Source organism: Anoplophora glabripennis, unplaced genomic scaffold, assembly GCF_000390285.2.
Source record: "Anoplophora glabripennis isolate ALB-LARVAE unplaced genomic scaffold, Agla_2.0 scaffold129, whole genome shotgun sequence".
NCBI lineage: Eukaryota > Metazoa > Arthropoda > Insecta > Coleoptera > Cerambycidae > Anoplophora > Anoplophora glabripennis.
The window spans coordinates 435179-457421 of NW_019416294.1; the positions used below are offsets into that span (position 1 = coordinate 435179).

General features: G+C 32.5%; 4 protein-coding genes across 6 annotated transcripts; 2 read left to right on the forward strand and 2 right to left on the reverse strand.

The window, feature by feature from the left end:
• The first annotated feature begins 2034 nt into the window (after nucleotides 1–2034).
• Nucleotides 2035–6707, forward strand: LOC108905034. Its single transcript, XM_018707801.1, has 5 exons — nucleotides 2035–2103; nucleotides 4583–4841; nucleotides 5268–5616; nucleotides 6405–6554; nucleotides 6614–6707. Exons 1-5 carry the CDS (start codon nucleotides 2035–2037, stop codon nucleotides 6705–6707), a joined length of 921 nt encoding a protein of 306 aa, XP_018563317.1.
• Nucleotides 6708–9208: 2501 nt separating this feature from the next.
• Nucleotides 9209–12357, reverse strand: LOC108905114 (ras-related protein Rab-43). The gene is made up of 3 exons (XM_018707894.1): nucleotides 12101–12357; nucleotides 11700–12041; nucleotides 9209–11640 (listed from the first exon to the last, which is right to left on the reverse strand). The coding sequence occupies exons 1-3, from the start codon at nucleotides 12311–12313 to the stop codon at nucleotides 11533–11535; spliced, it is 663 nt and encodes a 220-aa protein (XP_018563410.1). The 5' UTR covers nucleotides 12314–12357; the 3' UTR covers nucleotides 9209–11532.
• Nucleotides 12358–12891: 534 nt separating this feature from the next.
• Nucleotides 12892–19885, forward strand: LOC108905101. Of its 3 annotated transcripts, none has more exons than XM_018707877.1 (5): nucleotides 12892–13563; nucleotides 13612–13913; nucleotides 14125–14279; nucleotides 14353–14778; nucleotides 19798–19885. In XM_018707877.1, the coding sequence occupies exons 1-4, from the start codon at nucleotides 13035–13037 to the stop codon at nucleotides 14774–14776; spliced, it is 1410 nt and encodes a 469-aa protein (XP_018563393.1). In that variant the 5' UTR covers nucleotides 12892–13034; the 3' UTR covers nucleotides 14777–14778; nucleotides 19798–19885. The 3 variants fall into 3 exon arrangements, with proteins under 3 accessions (XP_018563393.1, XP_018563394.1, XP_018563392.1); XM_018707878.1 differs by lacking the exon at nucleotides 19798–19885 and adding an exon at nucleotides 16587–17186; XM_018707876.1 differs by lacking the exon at nucleotides 19798–19885 and having other exon boundaries at nucleotides 14353–14799.
• Nucleotides 19886–20376: 491 nt separating this feature from the next.
• Nucleotides 20377–22004, reverse strand: LOC108905102. The gene is made up of 4 exons (XM_018707879.1): nucleotides 21415–22004; nucleotides 21037–21350; nucleotides 20825–20982; nucleotides 20377–20762 (listed from the first exon to the last, which is right to left on the reverse strand). The coding sequence occupies exons 1-4, from the start codon at nucleotides 21953–21955 to the stop codon at nucleotides 20396–20398; spliced, it is 1380 nt and encodes a 459-aa protein (XP_018563395.1). The 5' UTR covers nucleotides 21956–22004; the 3' UTR covers nucleotides 20377–20395.
• Nucleotides 22005–22243: the final 239 nt, after the last annotated feature.

The following is a 22243-nucleotide window of genomic DNA, read 5'->3' on the forward strand; positions in this document are numbered from 1 at the left end:
ACCACTTAAATAGAAAACACAACACGACTTTTTCCACTAAACAGACTTGAGTTTCAAAACACGTCAAAACCTTTTGATGTGACCGCTTTCGAGCGGGACCCGAAAAACAAAACTCCAACTGTCGCAAAACACGCCAGTCTTCAAAAAGTTTGCAAAAAGTTACAGTTTTGTTTTATTCGACTCATGTTTGTGTTTTTGTTTTGTCCGTTTAGTGGAAAACCGCCTTAATAATATTCACAATAAACAGATAAGTTTCGGTAATAAAAACTAATACATAAAATACTAAAACACCTAATACTAATAACCTAATATTAAAACATAAAATTGAGCAAGCAATTTTTCTGTTTACTCTTTTTTATGTGGTGTGTAAGTCGGGAACGATTCCAGGGGTTCTCAAAATTTTAACAGTTTTGATTATTATTAATTTTAAGTACCCTAACGATTTTGATTACTGGAAGTACTATTATTTAGAGAGTATTTAACGAATTATTCAAGTATCAAGTTGTCACCTCTTGGCAATACACATACTAGCAAACTCTAATGGACATTCTATTTTATTTTTTTTATTTCACTATCCGCGAACAAAATTTAAAAAAATAATGAAAAGGATAAAACAAGGATTATTTTTTATGAAAACGGAGTCTTACCTAACCAAAAATCTAACAATTAAAAAAGCAGATAAATACAAAATACATATCACTATACAGGAGATGAATAAATGATTAAATGATCAGAAATGTGTAGAATTTTATGCCGATCATGGATTCGTTCTTAAATTTAAAAAATTCCGAATAGTTCCGAAGATATTCAAAGGAAACTGATTTTATGCTATTTCTTTTTTTATTCGTATTTTACTTTTTTTCTAAACATGTGGTCCGAACCCCGTTGAATTATATGACCGTTTTCCCAAACATGATCGCAAATTTTTAATTTCTCAAATTCTCGTTTTTGAAAGTAATCTTTGCGCTCGTCTATGCTAATAATTGGCAAAATATTTATTGGGAACTTTTATTTGGACATTCTGATTCATACATTGAAAACAATAAACATCTATTGGAAACACGTTCTTTAAATAATTTGAATACTAATAGGCTATTCACTAATATATCAGTAGATAAAACGTTGAACATTATCAAAAATAAATTAGAAAATGATAACAGTTTGACAAATACAACTAACTTAGGTATAGATATAATGTGATTATTAAGTTTATCTTTAAAAACTACATATTTTCAATTAAATCATGGATTTTATCAACAAAATGTTGGAATAACAATGGGGTTGTCATTATCACCAGTTCTAAGTAATATTTTTTTGGATTTTTGTTTCTATTTTCAATTTTTTCGATTATGATATAAAAAATCGAAGATAAAAAAAGTTGATGTCTATTTGGGTATCTTCGTCGGTATTCTCGAGCTGCTTGTCTCCCAATGGAATACACATTTACAAAAATAATATACATATGCATACTATTCAGTTGCAAATAAATGCATTTTTTATTTAGCATTTTAACACGAAATGCCAAATAAATAAACAAAATGACTCAAATAATAATTATTGTTGTAGCAACCATCATTTTTATTGGGCTACCTTGATTGAAATATGAAATAATATTTTTTTAAATGTTTGTAACTTCTAAACAAAAACGAATCCGACCTACGTTCATATAAGAAAAATGTTTGAAATTAACCCAGCTACCATCTGTCAAAGTTTGTCACACAGCTTGTAGAACACCTTGTTTAATTTTTTTATGTCGCACACTTCTTCAACTTCACTTTCACTGTCTCGAATCCACCTTCAAAATCAAACCATTCGCCCTATCCGATAACTACTTCGTTTGTATGCACCTTAAAAACCAAATAAACATAAAGCGTAAATCGAAACACATAATTTCGCCATTAACACAGATAAAAGGCCCACATTACGTCTTTGGGGCAGTTCGCTTCGAGAACGAGATTTCGGCCGCCTTTTTTCATAACGGACTTTTTGCGCGTCCTTGTTTCAGTACCTGTCGCAGACGGCGCGTGCCAAAAAATGGCACAAGAGGTCGTCCGCATTCGACTGGCCCTCTCGATTTTGCGCCTGAAAAATCTCGGCATGCCCGTAAGTAATAGATAGTCTAACGTTGTTATGGCGCAGATATTATCGTTGTCTTCTTCGTATTGCCATTAGCCATCAGGTGTCAACCGATCCCGGATTTGCAATTACATATATTACAGACGCACTCGGTCAAGGTCATGGAACTCGTTTGGAATTATATAAGCAGGTCCATGACTGCGGGCGAACGAATCCAAACTCATTAAATCATAGTTTTTAGAATGCAGGACGATTCATTATTAAGTGGCACTGTATGAACGTAAACCTTTTAGAATTTAGGCTGACGGTGTCACGGCAAAATGATAATAAAATTTAGAAATGGAATGTCGATAATTCTTCATATGTTTGTATTTTTTTTAAGGATAAGCGTTTGCAATTCTTCCTTTATTACGGCAATTTGACATTTATGTCCAACAGTTACAGCTTTGTAAGTGTTTTATGGACTGGTTTTTAGTGGCTAAAATCAAATTGCAATCACCAGTAACTAAATTTCTTTAATTACTATTAAAACAAAATAACGATAACTTAAAGAAACAAAACAGTAAACAATTAATTATTTATATTAAAATGAAATATTGCATTGTGAAATTGGATTCCACTCTCAAAACTAACACAAGGGAGCTCATTTTCTTTATGAAACATCATTTTGTTAATATTCACTACTGTAACTGCAGTACGAGCGGTAGAAGAGATAGGTAGCCTCTGGTAGCCTCGGAAGTAATAACAATAAAGCAAGATGTTGAGATGTAGTAGAGAGGTAGCGTCAGCATTGTTGTTCAAAATATTTTTCCCAACAAAACGCTTCAAAGTACTGACGTCTGCTAAGTGTGACGTATATGTTTCTGGATTTTCTAGTTGCAGGAATCTGGCAATATTTGTAGGTATTTTTAAAAGTGTTAATACTCCAGTCGAAGTAGAATTTGATCGTAGAAAAATTATTAGTTAATATTTTATTGCACCTTATGTAGAATAATAATATCAAAAAAGTAACTCGAAAAAAGTGACGCTAAATTGCAAATAAGTTGCAAAATTACGTGTTCACTTTTTTTACTGCTATTGGAAAATTAGTGATTTTCTGTTGTAGGCAAAGGCAATTAAATTACCTACAATTTAAGGCATCTAGTCATATTTCACCACTATAAAATAAAGGTCGAACGCGGAAATATCAGTTTTCGAAAATTGCGCATTATTATTGCAATAAACGGTGGATCTTAATGAAATTTATGGAAAAGACCATCCAACGACCAACATGTATGCCAAAGACCGATTTGATTGACCGTGAAATTCTCGCTCCAGGTATTTATTTGTTAATTAATTTTGTTCGTTTTTTGCAACTAATTGTTTAATTAGGTACCTACTAAAAGTTAATTTTAGAAGTCAAACTCATAGGTATACTTAGGTTCTAATTATTGATTCAATGAAACGTATCGAAAAAGAAAAAATTCAAAAAGTTGAAATGAAGTTGTCCTTTAAAACTACCAAAGTAGAACATACAAAACAGAGAGTTCACTTTTTTATGCTCTTTCCCAATATCGTATCGGAATTTCAAAAAAATACATACAGTGTTGTTTTCTAGACTTGCACAAAAAATTAACAATTTTTGCAGTCCGGACCTGGATTTTTTTGCTGTCATACATGAAGTATCGTGAGTGCATTAATCCTACCAAATATGAATCCATTACGCTATTCCCTACCAAAGATATGACATAAAGCAGTTTTGACCAAAAATCATAAATCACCCTGTATCTCAATATAGAATGGCCAAGAAGCTATTTCCATAGGCGATCCTAGTTACCATAGATTTCCTCTATCTCCAATTAAGCCGTGTACCTCTCGTGAAGCAACACCCTGTATAATGTTAATTGTTAATTAACTATTGGACGTAACGAACCGGGATTTTAAAGACAATTAAGGGAAGGGTTAAACTTTTCTTTTCAGAAAGTTCTACATTGACAGTTCATGTAATAAACGCGCTAGCAGCAGTAAAAGATAACGTTAATGAATGGCCTGGATGCAGGAGCGCCAGACCCGCGCAGGCGCCTGAACGCCGCTCTCGTCGCGCGCGAGATTTTTGACTTAAACGCTTCAAATTCGGTTCAATCACGTTTTAAAAGTAAATTCCGGAATTTTTTATCTTGCTCTGATACTGTTATTTCCTCTTTGCATTGATTTGCACAGCAAATCAGTGTTTTATTCACTTGAGGGCTCAGCAAATCCGTTATTGTGCTGATTCGTCAATTAGATTAACTGAGATCTCAGTAATTAAAACACGACTATTATCAGAAATGAGCTTTTTCGTTAAATATTTTGACAAAATACGACATAAAAAGTCGTTAAAGCATAGTCTTAGCAGAGAACACTATACCAACAGTGTTCTCTGGTCTTAGTATGACTTTTTCTTATTTATCACTTTTTCTTAATTAAGCATCATTTAGTTTTATGTTATTTTTTTATTTATTCGTAACCAATTTAACTTTTGTTTCAGATGAATATGGAACGACTACTAAGGAACATATACCAACAATTAAGGCTAGTTATAATACTGCTCAACATCATATCGCCTTGTCTTTCTAAGGAAGAAGTCAAATCCAGACAGAAAAGGATATTATGGGTAACCCAAGACGGTAGATTGGCGCTACCCCCTGGTACCACTTTGGTAATATCACCTTCTTTGTCAATGCCATTTGTGAGGTATCCACCAGATGGGTTTTTCTCCAATTTGACCATTAGTCTTCCATTTACAAGTAAGATATACTTTTTGTGGATAGTTTTGTTTGTGATGATGTCTTCTTTATTTTACTTCATTATTATATACAAGGAGATCAACAATGGTTAAACGCGCCATTATCCTTGGCTGGATATATGACCTCGGATGGAGCGGACTCGAGCGGGATTATCGCTCTTTACCCACCATCACTTCGTATTTTTTATTGTCACAGTCGGCAGCACTGGTACAGATTCGTTGTTGTCACTAGCTGTGTTTTATTTACCTGAGATCTCAGTTAATTTCATCTAATAGACCAATCGGCATTCAAAATAATTGAGATATCAGATGAATAAAACACAGCTATTAAGATTGTTCATTAATGACGCTGTTTTCAATCATTTTGAATTTCTCTGCAGTTACTATCATTCCATATTCGAGTTAAACAGCTAACCATTTATTCTAGTCGACTTCAACAAGCTGGGTCTAACCGACAACGAGAACCCTTACGGCGTCCTTCCGCCCCTGCTGGCCCGTTCCATGGGCCGCGCAGCTGGGGGCATACTAGCGGACTACATAGGCAGCATGCTGAACAGGCGTCGCGGGAAAAGGTCCCCCACCGACCAACCGCCCAAGCCCCACGCTAGCGCCTTCCACGGCGGCGAAAGGGCTCTGCTCTACGTAGCCCTGGAGGAGTTACTGGAAAATTTCGGGATGAACGGAAGGGCGTGTCTCCTGAGAGCCATCTGCGAGGTGCACGCGCACCCGATGACCAACTTCGGGCTGGTCGGGGAGATGCTGAAGTTGTTTCTGAGGTAAACGTTTTTTTAACATTTATGCCGTCAAATTTAATTAACTTGAATGGGAGTTTATTAATTTTGTTTGACCGCTCCAATTATAGTAAACTTTAGTTTTCTGCAATGTTTAAAGAGCAACCATAATAGAGAAACTTGAACAACGGGCCATGTATTGGTCCTTGAGGAATGTGAAATATGCTGCCATAAATTTAGGCCTGGTACAACATAAAAAAAATGGACTAGTCTTTTGTTTTTGAGATACAAGGTTTCGAAATGATAACATTTTGCCCATAGCATATCTTTTTCAAAAAAAAAATTAATATTTACATACAGGATGTAACTTTGATGATCTTCTATGTTACACAGTTTAATCTTTTAAAAATTAAAAAGTTATGATTAGTTTTTGATTAGTTTTCTAGTAAGAAGAAAAAAAAACTTAACTCGAAAGTTATGGCAAAATATCAATTAAAAAAAAATGTTATGCAACTCGCAACTAATTTCGAGCATTCCAAACTGTCAGGAAATTTTACCATTATTTTTTGCCCATAGTTTCTGGATACCTTATACGTATAGAAAAACGTATTCGTATTTTATTATACTCGTATTTTACTGGTCCTGAATTTATGCCGTCATTTTTTGAAACACTGTAGATTTGGAACAAACGTTTGTCGGTTCGCATTTGCAACTTAAGAAATACAATTGTTTAACAACTACTGTTATAAATTTAAAATTAGCATCTAAAATTACATCCTTTTTATATTCTAATTCGAAATTGACAATACAATGCAACCTCTGTGTCATTTTAGCGCTAGTAAGTCCCCCTACGCCCACATGCTGAACGAATATGTGGAGGCCGAAAATGCGGGGAGCGGCAAACTTGGCGGGCCTGGCGAATGCTGGCCGTACATGAAAGACTGTCCCAAGTCGTTGTTTATGTCTAAACACAATCATTACCGGTGAGAAAAAAATGTCAAAAATGCTGTTCAGTTTTAGACTTGAGAAATTTATTTTTTAGGGATGACTCAGAAAGTAATGAGATACCAGACGTGGAGGACCTAGAGGATTCACTGGAAAAAGTTACCTACAACCCCCTACTGAGGAACATGTAGCGGCTGGCCTCCATGGAAGTAAATCAAAAGCTTCAGTGATATGAAAAATAAAAAACGGGTGTGATCGAATCTAAGTCAAGTGGGATTTGGAATAGTTTGCGAGGAAAAGTATTTATTTGCTCAATATTTGTAAATAATGTTTATTTAGGTTTTTACTTAACATTAGTCTTTGAGTACATTAAACGATTACGGGATGTGAGAGGTGAATACAAGATCACTATTTACAGATAGTTCTCTTTTTATAGAACATTGGAAGCTACAGTCAATTCAAGTCTTAAGAAAGCAGCTGCCCTTGGTAAATCATTTTCTATCGGATATCGTGTCTAGAAAACCAAATCAGTGCACAAATAGAATCAAACATTACTTTTATTAAAGGAGCACGTATAAAAGAAATTTAGAAAAAAAATTATAGGGAAAATTGCTTTGTTACCTTCAACAAGTTATTTTTCAAAATTGAATTATGGATTTATATAAATGAATAATCAAACTGTCATATGTCAAACCGCCATTTTGGGACAAACACAAAACATTGATTCCGGCATTTGATCAATCTAGGGACTTTAGGTTTGTCTAAAGTAACTAGATATTGATAAATTGCCCCTGAAACTTCAACTGACTGCCATCTATTACCAATCATGAAATATAAGTTTCCATATTTAGTACATTTAAAACAATGAATTATAGAGTTTTGCTTCAAAATGACAGTTGATTTAAGGAATTTAGGTTTGCCATGCGAAATTCATAATTAAAAGATCCTTTATCAAAATTTGGCTGATTTGACAGTACATTCGCCAATTTATTGTAATGTGAGAAAAAAACGTCACAAATATAATGAATTGTGACAATTTTTGGGTAATTATTTTATTTACTATAGCGTCTCACTCTCAAATCTTCACAAATTTTTTTCTACCCCCCTATTTTCGATGGTGCTGAACACGAATATGTGAAGTTACTTTTGTGCGGTCGAACCGTTTTCGAGAAAAAAAAATTCAAAATTCTAACCTGGATATTTCACATAACGCAACACAGAACTCTGGGTATTTTCTATTTTATGTAGCTTTCAGAACATTTGTTATGAACAATTAACATTGTTTATGAAACACATTTTCGCATTCAATAAAATTTCGTAAAAAAATATGTATTTAATAAATAAACATTTTGTAGCTTGAATCCGCCATTTGTAATTCGTGATGAACATTGAGTTCTCCCACTCTCATCTCATTCATCTTGGAGAGCCTTTCGATTTGGCAAAAATGGTAACTATTAGCAGCTAATATCAACTTAGAGTTACTCTGAACTGATATTATAATATATACCGGGTGTAACGTAAAGGTTGGAAATAAATTAAACGGTGGATTATTTTGTTTAAAAAATAATTTTTTCTCATATGAAGTTATGCTCTACGGGTTTTCTTTTCCAAGCTACAGGGCGCTAAAAAGTTTCAAAAAATTTAGTTTTTCTCCAATAACTTTCGAACATTATAAGATAATGGAATGAAATTTTAGCCCTAGCTTAATTTGATAATCCCCTAGTAATAGGAAAAAGACTGCCTTTGTAAGTTACTCAGTGGCACGCGTACAGATTGTACCATAAGGTTTTTTAAAGAAAATTGTGGTACGCCACTGGTAAAAACATTGTTTAAATATTTTTTTATGATCTACTTTTTATTTTAAACAAAATTACCTTCTTGCGTTTTATTTCTAGCTCTTGTAATTTTTCTGTAAATAAAACTTTTGTAAATACCATTTTTTCCCACTGCTAACAGAGGAATATAAAAATAAAAGCATTATGAAGTACGCTTTGACTCAGCCACCGAACATGGTCAAATAGGAATTGAAAAAAAGATTTTTGCATTGAAAATGATATTAATAAACTAAATTTTTTGAAATTTTTTAGCACTTTAGCAGCTTGGAAAAGAAAATCCGTAGAGCATAATTTTATATGACAAATATTTATTTTTTTAAAATAAAAAATCCACTGTTTAATTTATTCCCAACCTTTATGTTACACCCTGTATAGTTGCTTATAGGTACTATTTTTCACTATTTTTGTCAAAACGAAAGCCCCCCTGTTCAGCCCATATACATTATACAGCATAGATTACATACTTATATCGATATAAAGTTAGTATAATTTTATTTATTAAATACATATTTTTTTAGTTCAAATTTGGGAAATTTTGTTCCTTAAACAATGTTGATTTTTTATTACAGATGTTCTGAAAACTACATCAAATATGAGTTCTGCATAGTGTTGTGAACTATCCAGGTTAGAATTTTGAAAAAAAAAATTCTCGAAAACCGTGTTCGACTGCACAAAAATAACTTCATATTCGTGTTCAGCACTATCGAAAATGGGAGGTAGATAAAATTTTATGAAGCTTTGGCAGGGTGATGCTATAGTAAATAATTACCAATTTTAGTGCCGAATTATTCATAAATGTAGGACAGATTTAAATGATTTACATAATACNGCACAAAAATAACTTCATATTCGTGTTCAGCACTATCGAAAATGGGAGGTAGATAAAATTTTATGAAGCTTTGGCAGGGTGATGCTATAGTAAATAATTACCAATTTTAGTGCCGAATTATTCATAAATGTAGGACAGATTTAAATGATTTACATAATACCAAATTAGGGCCATCCTAATCTCAGTCTTGTCTCATCAATGATCTTGAATCTCACACTCCTTCAACATTTGTATATTTGCAATATAAATATTAATTTAAGTTAATTATGAGATATGTTTAAAATATTACTCAATACCACAACTCAATGAACATAAAGCCGATTTGTTCCTGCAGACCTTCGTGTCGTTTATAAAAATAATTTCCATATGAAATACCTTCAAATAAACTATAAATATCTTATTGTCCAATAATAAATCATTAATTCAAAGATTGTATAACAGCGGACAACAAATCAGCCCTATGTATTATACGCATTGTAAATATAATAACAAATCATGTAAAAAGCATTAACGAAATAAATAAATTATTACTAAATATACATATGGCATAATTAATTCTCAAACCTACAATTGAAGATTTTAAACAACTTCAAAAGATTCTGTAATTCTATAATTTTAGAATTAGACCGAAATAAAACAAATTATTGTCTCCTATTACTTTAACAGTTCTTTCACATAATCTTTTCATTTTTTTTTAAAGGCACTAGTGAATAGCACCTTATCTTTCATTTTTCCAGGCAACACAAGATCGACAAACTTTGCACTTTCCAACTTATTCTCTATTCATAAGTCGCATTTTGTACTAAATAAATTTCAAATAAAATAATGCAACTTATGATACCCACATAATCTAACATATATACCTATCTATATTGACCTATATAACAATGAAGTGAAAAGAAATCCGAATTATATCATAAAAAAAACAATTTAGGTAGCAAATTGAATACCGTATAAATTTGGCAAGAATATACTAAACCGTGAGAGAGTGCATTTTCAAGTACATTTAGCAACGTGAAATGAAAAACTATTTTCAAGAACTTTGAATGAGAAAACCTGTTGCAAAGATACTGCACACCTATTTTTCTGGCTTCATTTCTTTATGCAATGAGTAAACTGACCAAGAACAGTCGTTATCCTGTTTAATAACGATTACTATATAGACATAAGTTAACAATTTAATCCCAGAATCTTTGCTACATGAAAATAGTGAAAATAGTTCTAAATGACGATAAAATAAATAAACACACATAGACACACACAAAATCTCTAAAAATATGAGTATTATTCTTATTATTATTTTAAATAATGATATGTATGCAGTTATAGTTAGGAAATTGATCATTAGAAGTGCATATTTTTAAAAATGAGTTCAAATAATGATCCCTCAAAGGATATCAATCGAAAAATGTTGATATCAAAACAACAAAGGTTATAATTCAAATATTAATAATACAAAAATATATTTTAATAAAATATGATAGCATTTAAATGTTTCTTTGAATTGATTCAAATTTCTTTGCAATTGTGTATAAAACTAAGAAGTATCACTGGACAAAATATCAATTAGGAAATTAGGCAAGAGTTAAACTTACAATTAGCTATTTTGAGTGATGACTAATGAGCAAATATATGAAATTTGATAATTAATAATCAATGAATTATTGTCGGTGTATATCCAAAACATATCCTTGTTGATAAAACAACCTAATCGGATTGAAATTTATATATCACAGCTGTAAAAATGTCATGTTGCTATAAAAGATCTTTTGAATATAATTTTAGTCTCTCTTCTACAAGAAATAAAAGAAAAAACACAAACAGCAATACCTAAGCGGAGTAAATTTAAATATTAGCAAGCCTAGAAATAAAATAGATATAAAATATTATTGCACAAATTATTGAACTAAAAAAAGTACTACTTTATATGAGAACAGTAGGTTAAAAAAAAAATGAGAAACCAAATTGCAGAAAGATTTTAAATATATCATATAGTCTTATCTCTATAATTAATCATTTCAATTTCAAACTGTTAAGAGCATGTAGCATAGTTAAATATTGTTAATATTTGTTTTGAGACACAAAACCTCAGAAATTTTGTATTGCGGTAGGTACATGATTTCTATTTATAGTTCAAACAGTTTCGTAACAAATGTAAAAAAGTGTCTCACCCGGTCTAAAAGAGATTAAGATAGAAAATCGTTTCTCCATTTCCGTTTTCCATTTTCAAGTCAAGTTGGTTTCATGTAAATAATGGAGTACTGCCACAAATAACTTCCTTAATATTAACATGAAACGGTTACTTTTGTTCATGATAAGGCACCTTACGATTTAAATATGCGTAATTATTACTTAGAGCAGATTTTTTGTACAATTACTGCATTTCGACACAGCTCGACTTTCACCCAGTCTTACAGTCTCGTCATCGTCGTCTCCCAGCAAACCATTATCGTGCCTCCTCTAAATAATAATAAACAACACATGAAAATTTTTATATTTTTTTAATTGAATAACCTTACCTTTAATTCAGTGGCAAGGTATAAAAAAGCTTCCTCAATGTTAGAATTATCTTTGGCGCTGGCTTCTAGAACGAACAAGACCTCAGGCATGTATTGACACATAGCTTCCGCTTCTTCGAATTCGACTTCCCTTAACGTTTCTAAATCAGCCTTATTTCCCACCAATGCAAGTAATACAGAATTTCCAGAGTACCGTCGCACTTCCTCAACCCACCTAGTCACAGATAGGAAGGAAGATCGTTTAGTAATATCATACACTATTATTACACCATTGGCGGATCTATAGTAACTTTGAGTAATTGTTCGAAACCTTTCTTGACCTGCGGTGTCCCATATTTGTAGCTAAAAGAACAAGTATTTATAATTTCATGTATAGTCAGTTTATTAGTTTAAAAACTTACTTTGACTTTCTTACCGTCAACTATCACTGTTTTCATGGAAAAATCGACTCCTATTGTGTTTCCATGCCTTTCTATAAATGTGCCATTTTTAAATCGCTGAACCACGCAAGTTTTTCCCGTACCACAATCACCTATCAAGACAATTTTAAATAAAAAGTCAAAAGTTTCCTCATTTGGAATTGCCATTAATGTAGTAGGATTTCTTGTACTCATTGTTATATTTATAAATAATTACTAATTTGTGACTTTTATTTACATTACAACGCCCCCTCCATAAATGAATATTTGACAGTATGACAATTAACGACAGTATTGCCAACCATACATTATCAAAATTTGCTATGGCGCTATAAAAATTGAGAGATTTTTATTTCGGGAAATAAAAAGTGGACAATTTTATTGTTGAGTGAGAAATACTCTTTCTCTGTATGCAATGTTCGTGATAGTTCGTACTACTTCTGTCATTCTACGTGATACGTACGAAGTCGGAATCCACGCTTAGACCACATACCACAGACCTTAGAGCCTTAGAGCATATACTATTGGAGGCAGTGTCTCAGTGGCCGAGAGTGTAGCGGAGATTTAATGAGAGGTACAGGAGGATATATGCTATCTCTCTTTAGCAGCACGCGATTACATGTTGCTAGAGAGATATAGCATTCACCCTCCTACATGTCTCTCTCTCTCTACACTCTTCGCCACTGGGACAGTCCCTCTAGTATTATCTAGTATATGCTCTAAGCCACAGACCTACGAGTCAGATATTCACCAATATTCAGTCGCCAAAAAAACCTAAATACTGGGTAAAATTTTTTCTTCCTATCTGCCATCTGTCACGTCTGTAATTTTTTTTATGAAAATTAAATGTCAAATGCAAAGTATAAATGTTGTTGTATAGTTGATTATTGTCAGATAATAAATTAATTACTTTAAAATGTCTAGTGCGAATGTGAAAGATCAAAATCAACCTCGGAAGGAGATGAAAAGTACAGGCTTAAAAAAATGTTTCACTGCTTTAGTAGACCGAAAGCAAGTAAATTTAGATATAGACGTTTTAAATTTAATGCTTAAAAAAGAGCTGCTGATAAATTTAGATGTTCTGGATAAGAATTTGGCTGAAGTATTACCTGTAATGCTTGTAATGTATATGAAGACCTGGCCTGGATGGCAAAGAAGTAAAGAGTACTTCAGTGGAAAATTGAATTTCAAGGACTGGTATGAAAAATTCAGACAATATATAGTGGTACGGCTCAATTACTTGATAAAAAATGGATATGCCAGTGTCATTGAGGAAATGAAACGGGAGAAAAAGAGGGATGTAGATCGACTTAATCCAATCAAAACTTACACGGAACATGGATCACAAACAGACGCTTTGGCACCCAAAAGTTTTGCTCCATTTAGTATATGCATAAACTGCCCACCTTCTGTCGTAAACTCAGTGGTATTTGGAGATTCAGAAGGTAAATTATTAAATTTCTATAAATCCAATGGTTAGTTTAATTTTTTAGATGACATTATTCTCAGACACCATCCTGAATTGTTGTGGACTAACATTGACACGATGCAGTTGATCCACTGGCCATTCATAGAAGTTGAATTTTTTACTCCCGAGTTGTCATTTAAAAGGAGAAATTGCTTTGAATATACCAGATACATTAACTTTACGAATATCCCGTTGACATATGATAAATGTGAATATATAGATCAAATTGAAATCATCGATCCATCAAACGGAAGGAACTGTTATACATTAAATATGTTAAGGTGTTACGTGAAAGAATACATGTCCATTCTCAAGTCTGTAAAAGATGTAAGTAGATTTCTATATTTCTTTATACATATATCTATACGTAGTAGGGGTTGTTTTGAAACACCAAAACGATCCTTCATCAATGCATGTAGTCGCCTAACTTTATGGACACGCAGTGTGTTATATTTGACAGTTAAATGCCTGTTGATCAGAAAGTAGGTCACTTGAACTTCCTATAAAACACGTATATTAATAATAACTTTATTTTTAGATAGACGTAGATGTATTGAAGGTAGGAATCATTCTTAACCAATTTTTGGCAGACATTGAGGAAATTAATATGAACAATACTATGGCCACTAACACTTCCGTGGTATTCAATATTGGTAGATCAGTTTTTCTTAGAAACAAGAAAATATCAAGAGCGTAAGCAATTTAATATCTATTACCGTTAACATTTAAATATCCCGAATGGCATTCAATCCATACTTCCTTTTAGGTCTTACACCACTAAAGGACCTAACAATCCTGTTGGATACTCTGAAATAATTGTCCCAAAAGTGGAAACATCCCTGATTTTTTTCAAAGGCGTACAGGATCTGAACACGCCAGAAGTCTCCTTCTCGTATTTGAATATAATCAAGAACTGTCTGAAATCGAACGATGTTAAGTCAGCAATAAATCCCATTAAGCCCTTGATAATCTACAAATGCAGTTTCTGTCAGTTGAACCTTAAAGAAGAAGCTGCAATCATAAAACACTTGCAAGAGGTCCACAAGATGGATCCCAACGTGATATGTATAAAATGCAAAAAATCGTTGTCCGTGTGTTTGCTGTCGAGCGTAAGGTGGAAACACATTTGTACGACCAACCCCATAAGTCTGCAACAGCACAGTAAGCAGGTCCCCATAACACTCAAATAGAAGTATGTGAAATATTTAAGTAAGTTAGTAAAATTATTATTAAGTACAAAAGACTTTATTTTGCCCCTTTCTAATTACAATAGCTATTACAGTTTTTTCACATTAATCATTTTTATTACTCGTTTCATAGATATCTTTAATAACTAGTGAATGGGTACTTATTTCTCGTTATAATTCTTTATAAAACCAGTACGTATAGGGGGTAAGAAGTTTGACGGCCATTACTTCAGCATGAGACAGAGTAATCATAAATGAACAAGATTAACAGTTTTCAGAATACAGCGAGTATTAATATTGGGAAGTTTCATCACATGACAACAGCGCTTAACCTGCTTATGCACACCATGTGTACACGCAGCAGACTTGTCCTACGGAAAAAATGTAAACAACTATATTTGTGAAACATTTAGTAATAATTTCAAGACCAGTTTCTAGTTTTTAAATAAATAAAATAAAATGTATCGATTTTGTAGTATGAAGATAGTGTTGTGCTTAAATTTTAGCTCGAATTTTAGTAATTATGGATCTCTTAAAACAGGAACTTAACTTTTAATCAAATTATGAATTTGAAAAATATGTAATTAAAGTACCCAAAGATTCACGTCTTCCAAATAATCATCTCCAGAAAAAAAAACGCAAAAAACACTCCAAATCAGTCGAATCCAAATACCAACTGAATTGCGTATTGGTGGTTGCTGGATACCTTAGTACCTCGTGTTAATAACTGCCTCGCCGTTGTCACATTGCTCGATATGAATTTTATTGAATTTTAAATTTATTACAACGCTAATTATTTTTTAGAATTAAGCATAAAGAAGTTTAAAAAAATGATAAACATTGTATTTTATGGTATTCTATGTACGCAGTTATGTCAATATTCCTTAATTAATCGAAGTTTTCTACATAAAGTTGGAGATTTTGATAATTTTTTTCTCGGAAATGGTAGAGGTTAGGACCCATGTCATATAAGGTTTTTTTGTTTATTTTATTGTATTCTATCGTCTGTTAAAATTAAGGCAGTCAAATTTCTAACGCCCTGTATATTGAATATGAAATTTAATAAATTTTTTGTGATGACGTACCAGACTGATGTCATGTAATAAATGCAGATCCTGAATAATGCACTTGTTTGTCTGAGCAGCCACACCAATTTGCTAATTTTTTTCTCCAGATATAGGAAATTTTTGAGTCGATATTGTTAGTTTTTTAATTTTACACATTTTCACGTTAAAATATATGGGACTTGTAAATGTGACTGATTTAAGCAATAAATAAATAATTTGCAATTACATTAAGTTAAAACTGTACTTGTAGGGAAAGCATTTTGTTGTTATATTCGATTGACTGACTTAAATCAGAAACCAGACTATCGAATCCGACCTCAAAATTACTTCATGATACAGTCCGTACGATATTTGTTGAGATATAATTCCAAGAAAAGACTAAGCCAATAAAGTTCTGTTATCGGAACTACTGTAAGAATTTACTCTGGTAGGCCTGTGGCTTGAGATTTTTTGCCAATGTCTTTCTACCTTGGGTGTTAAATGTGGTTAATTCCAATAAAGTAACGCTAGGGTCTTCTTGGACTTCTATTTCAGCAAATATCGTACGGACCATATCAGGTTTTATAGATACCAACTTAAAAATGCGATATTTGATGTTATGGTACGTTTCCTCCATAAAACTCATTACTGCACCTGAACTTACTACTCTTCTTCCTCAAAATGCATAACGAACTATTTAAATATCACCTTAGAGAAAATGTGATTAGTTTGGAGTATTCATCCATATTCGGAAATTCATTTTACAGGGCTATGGTGCTGAGGAATCTGCATATTAGGAGCTTTCTGTGGTTGGAAATCTGACCCCCAGAGCTATGGCACTCACAAAGTCTACAGTTTTAGAATTTTTTCGTGTCCAGATTTAATCCCCAGGACACGTCTGCTAAATCGCAGCACCCGTGTTGTTTTAAAGCTGACGTGATCTGGCTGATTAGACCCGTGTGACAATAGTATGGTGGGTCTACGCGCATATGGTAACGTCACTTGAGAACAATGCTGACATGGTTTATATTGTCATGAAAATGTAACTTTCTGTAGTTTTTTTTTTAAATAATCCAGAGCTGTTGCAATCTAATCATTAATTTTATTTATTGTAAAATATATGTAAAACAATTAACGTTTCTTCAAATTTCAAACTTGACTTTTTAAACATGATTGCGCACACCATATTATTTTCGCACCATGCATTTAAAATTTTTTTAATTCTGACTTGCGATTCGTGACCAGCGACCCTGAAAACCTGAAGAACTAACAGTGTTGCCAACTTAGTGGAATTTGATTCATGTCTGGCGGACAAAATGTGCAATGCGGATATGGAATTTATGAATAAAATCCAGATAAAAATGTTGTTTTCTTGGTCGTATGTTGATAAATATTAAATTCTGTATTACTTTTACCATTTAAGCTTTTCTGTATACCTATCTAATAATTTCCAAGATCTCTATTGCGCAGTGATAATTAACCACATTTTCAGCCATTTCTCATGAATTTTTTTTGAGTGGGACAAATTGATTAGCATTTGATGAAACTGACATTATTTTATCAATATTTTGAACTGCATATACAAATTTTTTCAAGTCGCGTGTGTTGAAAATGCCGAAGTTATGGGCTGTTGTCTACCAAAGGTTGTTGTCCGAGTTGGTTGTTCGCGGGAAATGTGGAGGTCGCAATTTTGATCTGAAAACAAAATGTTCGTTTTCCTGCATTATTAACATGTTTTATAAGAATATGAACCTCATTGCGGGTAAAAACTGAAGTTTTGACACGTGTTTGACACAAAATTTTTCGCTTTTCACAATTTTTTTTTTCACTTATTTTGAATAAAAAAAAAACCCTTAAAATTTCATAAAGAAACATATTTTCAATTGTCATAACGATCGATTCATAACTTTTTGAGCTAGAGTTCCCGAGAATCAAAAAAATGTCGTTTCAAGAAAAACTCGTCTGAAGATTTCGAAAAGTGAAATTTGAGAAAGTTATCAATAATATAGAGTAGCTTTCCTATCAATCAGCGATTCCAGCACCATATAACAGCCCTTCTTCCCCATAGGCATCATTCTGAGCTTGCATCTATTCCTTTTTTTTGCTTAATAAGCGACTATTAGACTCCCTGAACAAGTGCTCCTATGATCCGATGGGCGTTCGGTTTTAGGCTCAAAATCGGAGCAAATAGGAATTTGGTTTTGAAATTTTAGCAACATATTCTTGAATAGTTATACTAACAATGTATCTGATTTTTTTTAACCTAATGTGGTTTCTCTCCTTAAATTTGGTTCAGTAAGGAATAAAAAAATGGAAATGGGAAGAATAAAGAGTACTTGTCAAACTGATTGTGAGCATGATGGGTGAAATATTATTCTTTACAGTTTATTCACTTGCCACATTTAACCAGTAATATGAAATAGGAATCATATTAACAATAATCTGAATTTATTATTTACTTTTCCTACGAATATGTTGTTTGACAAAACCGTCGACATCTCTTGGTCGTTTCACAAATAAAAATGTTTAAAAAATACCTATTTTATCTGAGATATAGGGTGTCAAAACTTTAATTTTTTTTTAGTTTTTCGCCAATATCTTATGAATCGTTTGAACTACAGGACTGAGCTTTTGTACACACATTATCACTATTAATAGCTACTTTTTCGCACCCTTCTTGAATTCATTGCACGTGTCAGTGGTGGAGATTTTAAGGTATCGTAAGGGTTTTTCCCCCCCTAAATTTTACGCCACTGGAAAAATTGACTTTTGACAGCAAATTCTAAAGCGCCAATGAATTTTACACAATAAGAGTTCTCTTGGTTCATTGCTCTAAAGTCAACCGTTTTCAAGAAAAATGACTTTTTATGAACAAAAGCAAACATTTTGCTAACGTTTCGAAAATCTTTTGTAATTCAAAAAATAGGTAGTAATAATTAACAATTTTAACGAAATTTAACAACAGATAGGATTTTAACTTTTTTTTATCAATTTGGCGAGTAAAATTTACAGAAACTGTTCAAAATTACGTCCGTTGGCTTGAATGCACGCATTACATCTTCTAATCATGTTTCTTTCTGCCGCTGCGGCTTCACCTCTATCGGTCAACTTTTCGATAGTATTGACATGGAACGTTAGCAAAAATGTTTGCTTTTGTTCATAAAAAGTCATTTTTCTTGAAAACGGTTGACTTTAGAGCAATGAACCAAGAGAACTCTTATTGTGTAAAATTCATTGGCGCTTTAGAATTTGCTGTCAAAAGTCAATTTTTCCAGTGGCGTAAAATTTAGGGGGGGAAAAACCCTTACGATACCTTAAAATCTCCACCACTGGCACGTCCAATGAATTCGAGAAGGGTGCGAAAAAGTAGCTATTAATAGTGGTAATGTGTGTACAAAAGCTCAGTCCTGTAGTTCAAACGATTCCTAAGATATTGGCGAAAAACTAAAAAAAAATTAAAGTTTTGACACCGTGTATCTCGAAAACAAAAACCTTGAGAGAAAAATGGAAGAGGAAAAAAATGATTCTTTTTTCAAGAGGAATTTACAGTTTCCCGTTGCGACACTTATTTAGGAACACCCTGTATTAATAGATCGGATTGGAGTAAATAAATATTTGTATTAATCAAAATAAAAAAAAATATATTCCTAATATAATATATTTGTATATGTAATACATTACTACATTATTGAGCAGAAAACAGCACAATCGATTAAAAACAGTTAAGCATAGTCTCCGGTACCTTTTATCAGTTTTGAATGAAGTGCAAACAATTTAATTGTAAACCTTCGTCAAACTGAGTCGGTTGCTGTAGCTTTAAAATAACTTTTTATGATCAACTAATGTGCAAAATTGCCCTCGATTAACGTGATACTCTTATTTGCTTTACTGAATTTGCAACTGGCTGAAAGTTTTGCAACCATTAATCGGCTTGTAAACTAAAAAAAAAAAAATTGTATAAAATATGTTTTATTTTAGGTAAAGAAAAAACAAAAAGACGGAAGTGAGAAGAGGGCAAAGAAAAGATGAAGGGAGGTACTGCAAAAGACTATATTTCTGCAATATAATCCACAACACAAGATCACCAGTTAAAAAAAAATTATTTTAGCATTGTGAAAAATTATGATGTACTTCAAAATAATAATAAATACATTTTGAATAAGCTGCAACATGCTAAAATTACTTAAAACAAAAACAAAAGTAGTCCACAGGTAATCGTGGGCAATTTTCTTACTGTTGACAACATCAAGCTCTATTTTAGTGTTTAGACTGAATATATCGTCTTAAATGCCCAAGATATTAAAAGTTTTTATAAATATTACTAACCTTATTTAACAAAAATTGCGCCTGCAACTTATATGGTAAAACAATTTTAACATGGGAACTAAATTTACCTTAAAAATAAAAAATTTAAAAAATAATCGTGGAGACAAACACGACATCCTATCTAAAAATTACTTACAACGCTAATTTTTGTGCAACTAATATTAACTTAAAGCGGAACTATTACATTTGACAGTCACGATTATTCGTGTGATGCTTATGTACACTTGACATACGTAACTTTAACTGGGAATCACCTAGTTACACTTGTCCCCACGGTATCCTTACTGCGGCACTGGTGAGTCCACCGGTTGCTGCAAATCCTGCCAACGTCCATTTCTAACTTACATTTAAAACACAGTACTGGTTGTTCCATGCAGTGTTTGTCCTTGAAGTGATGTAAAAGTTGCTGTTTGTTGTTGTAATATCTGTCACAGTATGTGCAACCGTATTTAAGGAGAGGTAAGAAACTTTGGATTAAATCCTTGTCGGTGGAATCGAGAGCGTTCTGTAGGTCTTGGAAAGGCGTATCGCTCTCCTCGTCCTTAAGACCGGTAAAAGAAAAAAGTGAAACATTCACTTTGGGAGTTATGGATTCGGCGAAAGAGACCGCTTGGCCGCTGTAATTAAATAATTAAAGATGACGTACAGCATACATAAACATGGAATTTAGGTTCTTTACCTCGTACGAACACTTTTATTCCTGGCGTAAATATAACTTCCAATATTAAAGAGCACCGAGGTGTTTGTTGCCATACTACCCATATTTAACTCTGTAATGTCCATGAGAAGTTCATCAAAAAGTGCTTTAATGTCGCCTATATATTCATCCGTTATTTCCTGAAAAATTTTAAATTCACATGCTCAATTAAACTTTCTTAACATTTTTCTTACCATAATTTTTGTATGTTTCCTCAGTACATCAATATAAGTATTGCAATATTCCCTCCACACATTTAAAGTATAAACAGTCCTATTTAATTGTTTATTGATAATTTCTACTTCTTCTATAAAGGCCTCTATTTTCTTAAATGTTATTTTCTCATTACTTAACATAAGAAACCTTTTAAATTCATGCATGTTCTTTCTGTTAAAATTTAATTCTTTAGATAAAAATTCTACCTCGACATGAGGCCAGTTTAGTAATTGTTTTATAGTCAAATTTTCAATAAAGGGATTGGTCTTGTACTCTCTTACAATAATGCCATCTGAAAAGTTAAATAATATTGACCTAATTTAATGCAAAATATCAAAAACTAAATTCACACTCACCTTTGGGCCCTTCGCAAAATATTAAGGAATTCAACATCTTTGGGACACCCTGAATTTCAACAGTGTATGGAGACACAGTTTTCTCAAGCGGAATATTCATTTGTGTACTATTATCTATTTTGGAAATACTATCTTCAATAGGTGGATTGGTCTTTAACATAACTGATACCTTTTCGTAATCATTCTTTATTAAATAATTTATTTTAAACACTAAATATTCCTTAAATTTCGCAAACCAGCTCTTGAAAGTAATTTGTTTATTTATATAGAAGCCGCTTTTTTGCCACCCAGGCCAACAATTTATGAAATGAACTAACATATAAGGCATAACATGCTTCAATCTGGATTTTAAATAATAAAAGTTTACTTGCAGGTCCTTCTTTAATATATTATTTAAATTCTCTAATTCAAATTCAATAGAATTTCCTTCTACTACACTTCTGAAACAATCTTCAAGGGTTATGCCGCTTAATTTTATATCTTCGATTGTGTCCGTATTTAAGTCGCTGTCTTTTCCATTAGGTACTTGTTCATCCTCCATATTTTCATTTATTATTTGCAAATGAAATAAACAAAAAGTGTGGTTAAGATTATTATTACTTGTCACCACATACTTCTATCCCTGTCACTTGTCTTTATCATTATACCATGAAACTACAATAAAGTTAGATGGATCTTCAGATGTCAAAAGCTGACGCTCGTTGTAAGGTCAGATCACTTACAATCACAGAGCGGGTAATTTTGATACAGATTACAGACCAGTGGCCTGACCCATGGAAACTCTGACCAGACCGACAACATATATGAGCCATAACCTAAAACATTCTTA

Coding starts and splice junctions, on each gene's coding strand:
- LOC108905102 (XM_018707879.1), bottom strand. CDS start 21,955: ATGGAGGATGAACAAGTACCTAATGGAAAAGACAGCGACTTAAATACG. Junction 21,351..21,414: donor ATTTTGCGAAGGGCCCAAAG/GTGAGTGTGAAT, acceptor TTAACTTTTCAG/ATGGCATTATTGTAAGAGAG. Junction 20,983..21,036: donor GGAAACATACAAAAATTATG/GTAAGAAAAATG, acceptor AAAATTTTTCAG/GAAATAACGGATGAATATAT.
- LOC108905101 (XM_018707877.1), top strand. CDS start 13,035: ATGTCTAGTGCGAATGTGAAAGATCAAAATCAACCTCGGAAGGAGATG. Junction 13,914..14,124: donor TTCTCAAGTCTGTAAAAGAT/GTAAGTAGATTT, acceptor CTTTATTTTTAG/ATAGACGTAGATGTATTGAA. Junction 14,280..14,352: donor AACAAGAAAATATCAAGAGC/GTAAGCAATTTA, acceptor ACTTCCTTTTAG/GTCTTACACCACTAAAGGAC.
- LOC108905114 (XM_018707894.1), bottom strand. CDS start 12,313: ATGAGTACAAGAAATCCTACTACATTAATGGCAATTCCAAATGAGGAA. Junction 12,042..12,100: donor TTGACGGTAAGAAAGTCAAA/GTAAGTTTTTAA, acceptor TTGTTCTTTTAG/CTACAAATATGGGACACCGC. Junction 11,641..11,699: donor ACCTTGCCACTGAATTAAAG/GTAAGGTTATTC, acceptor ATTATTATTTAG/AGGAGGCACGATAATGGTTT.
- LOC108905034 (XM_018707801.1), top strand. CDS start 2,035: ATGGCACAAGAGGTCGTCCGCATTCGACTGGCCCTCTCGATTTTGCGC. Junction 2,104..4,582: donor TGAAAAATCTCGGCATGCCC/GTAAGTAATAGA, acceptor CTTTTGTTTCAG/ATGAATATGGAACGACTACT. Junction 6,555..6,613: donor TCTAAACACAATCATTACCG/GTGAGAAAAAAA, acceptor TTTATTTTTTAG/GGATGACTCAGAAAGTAATG.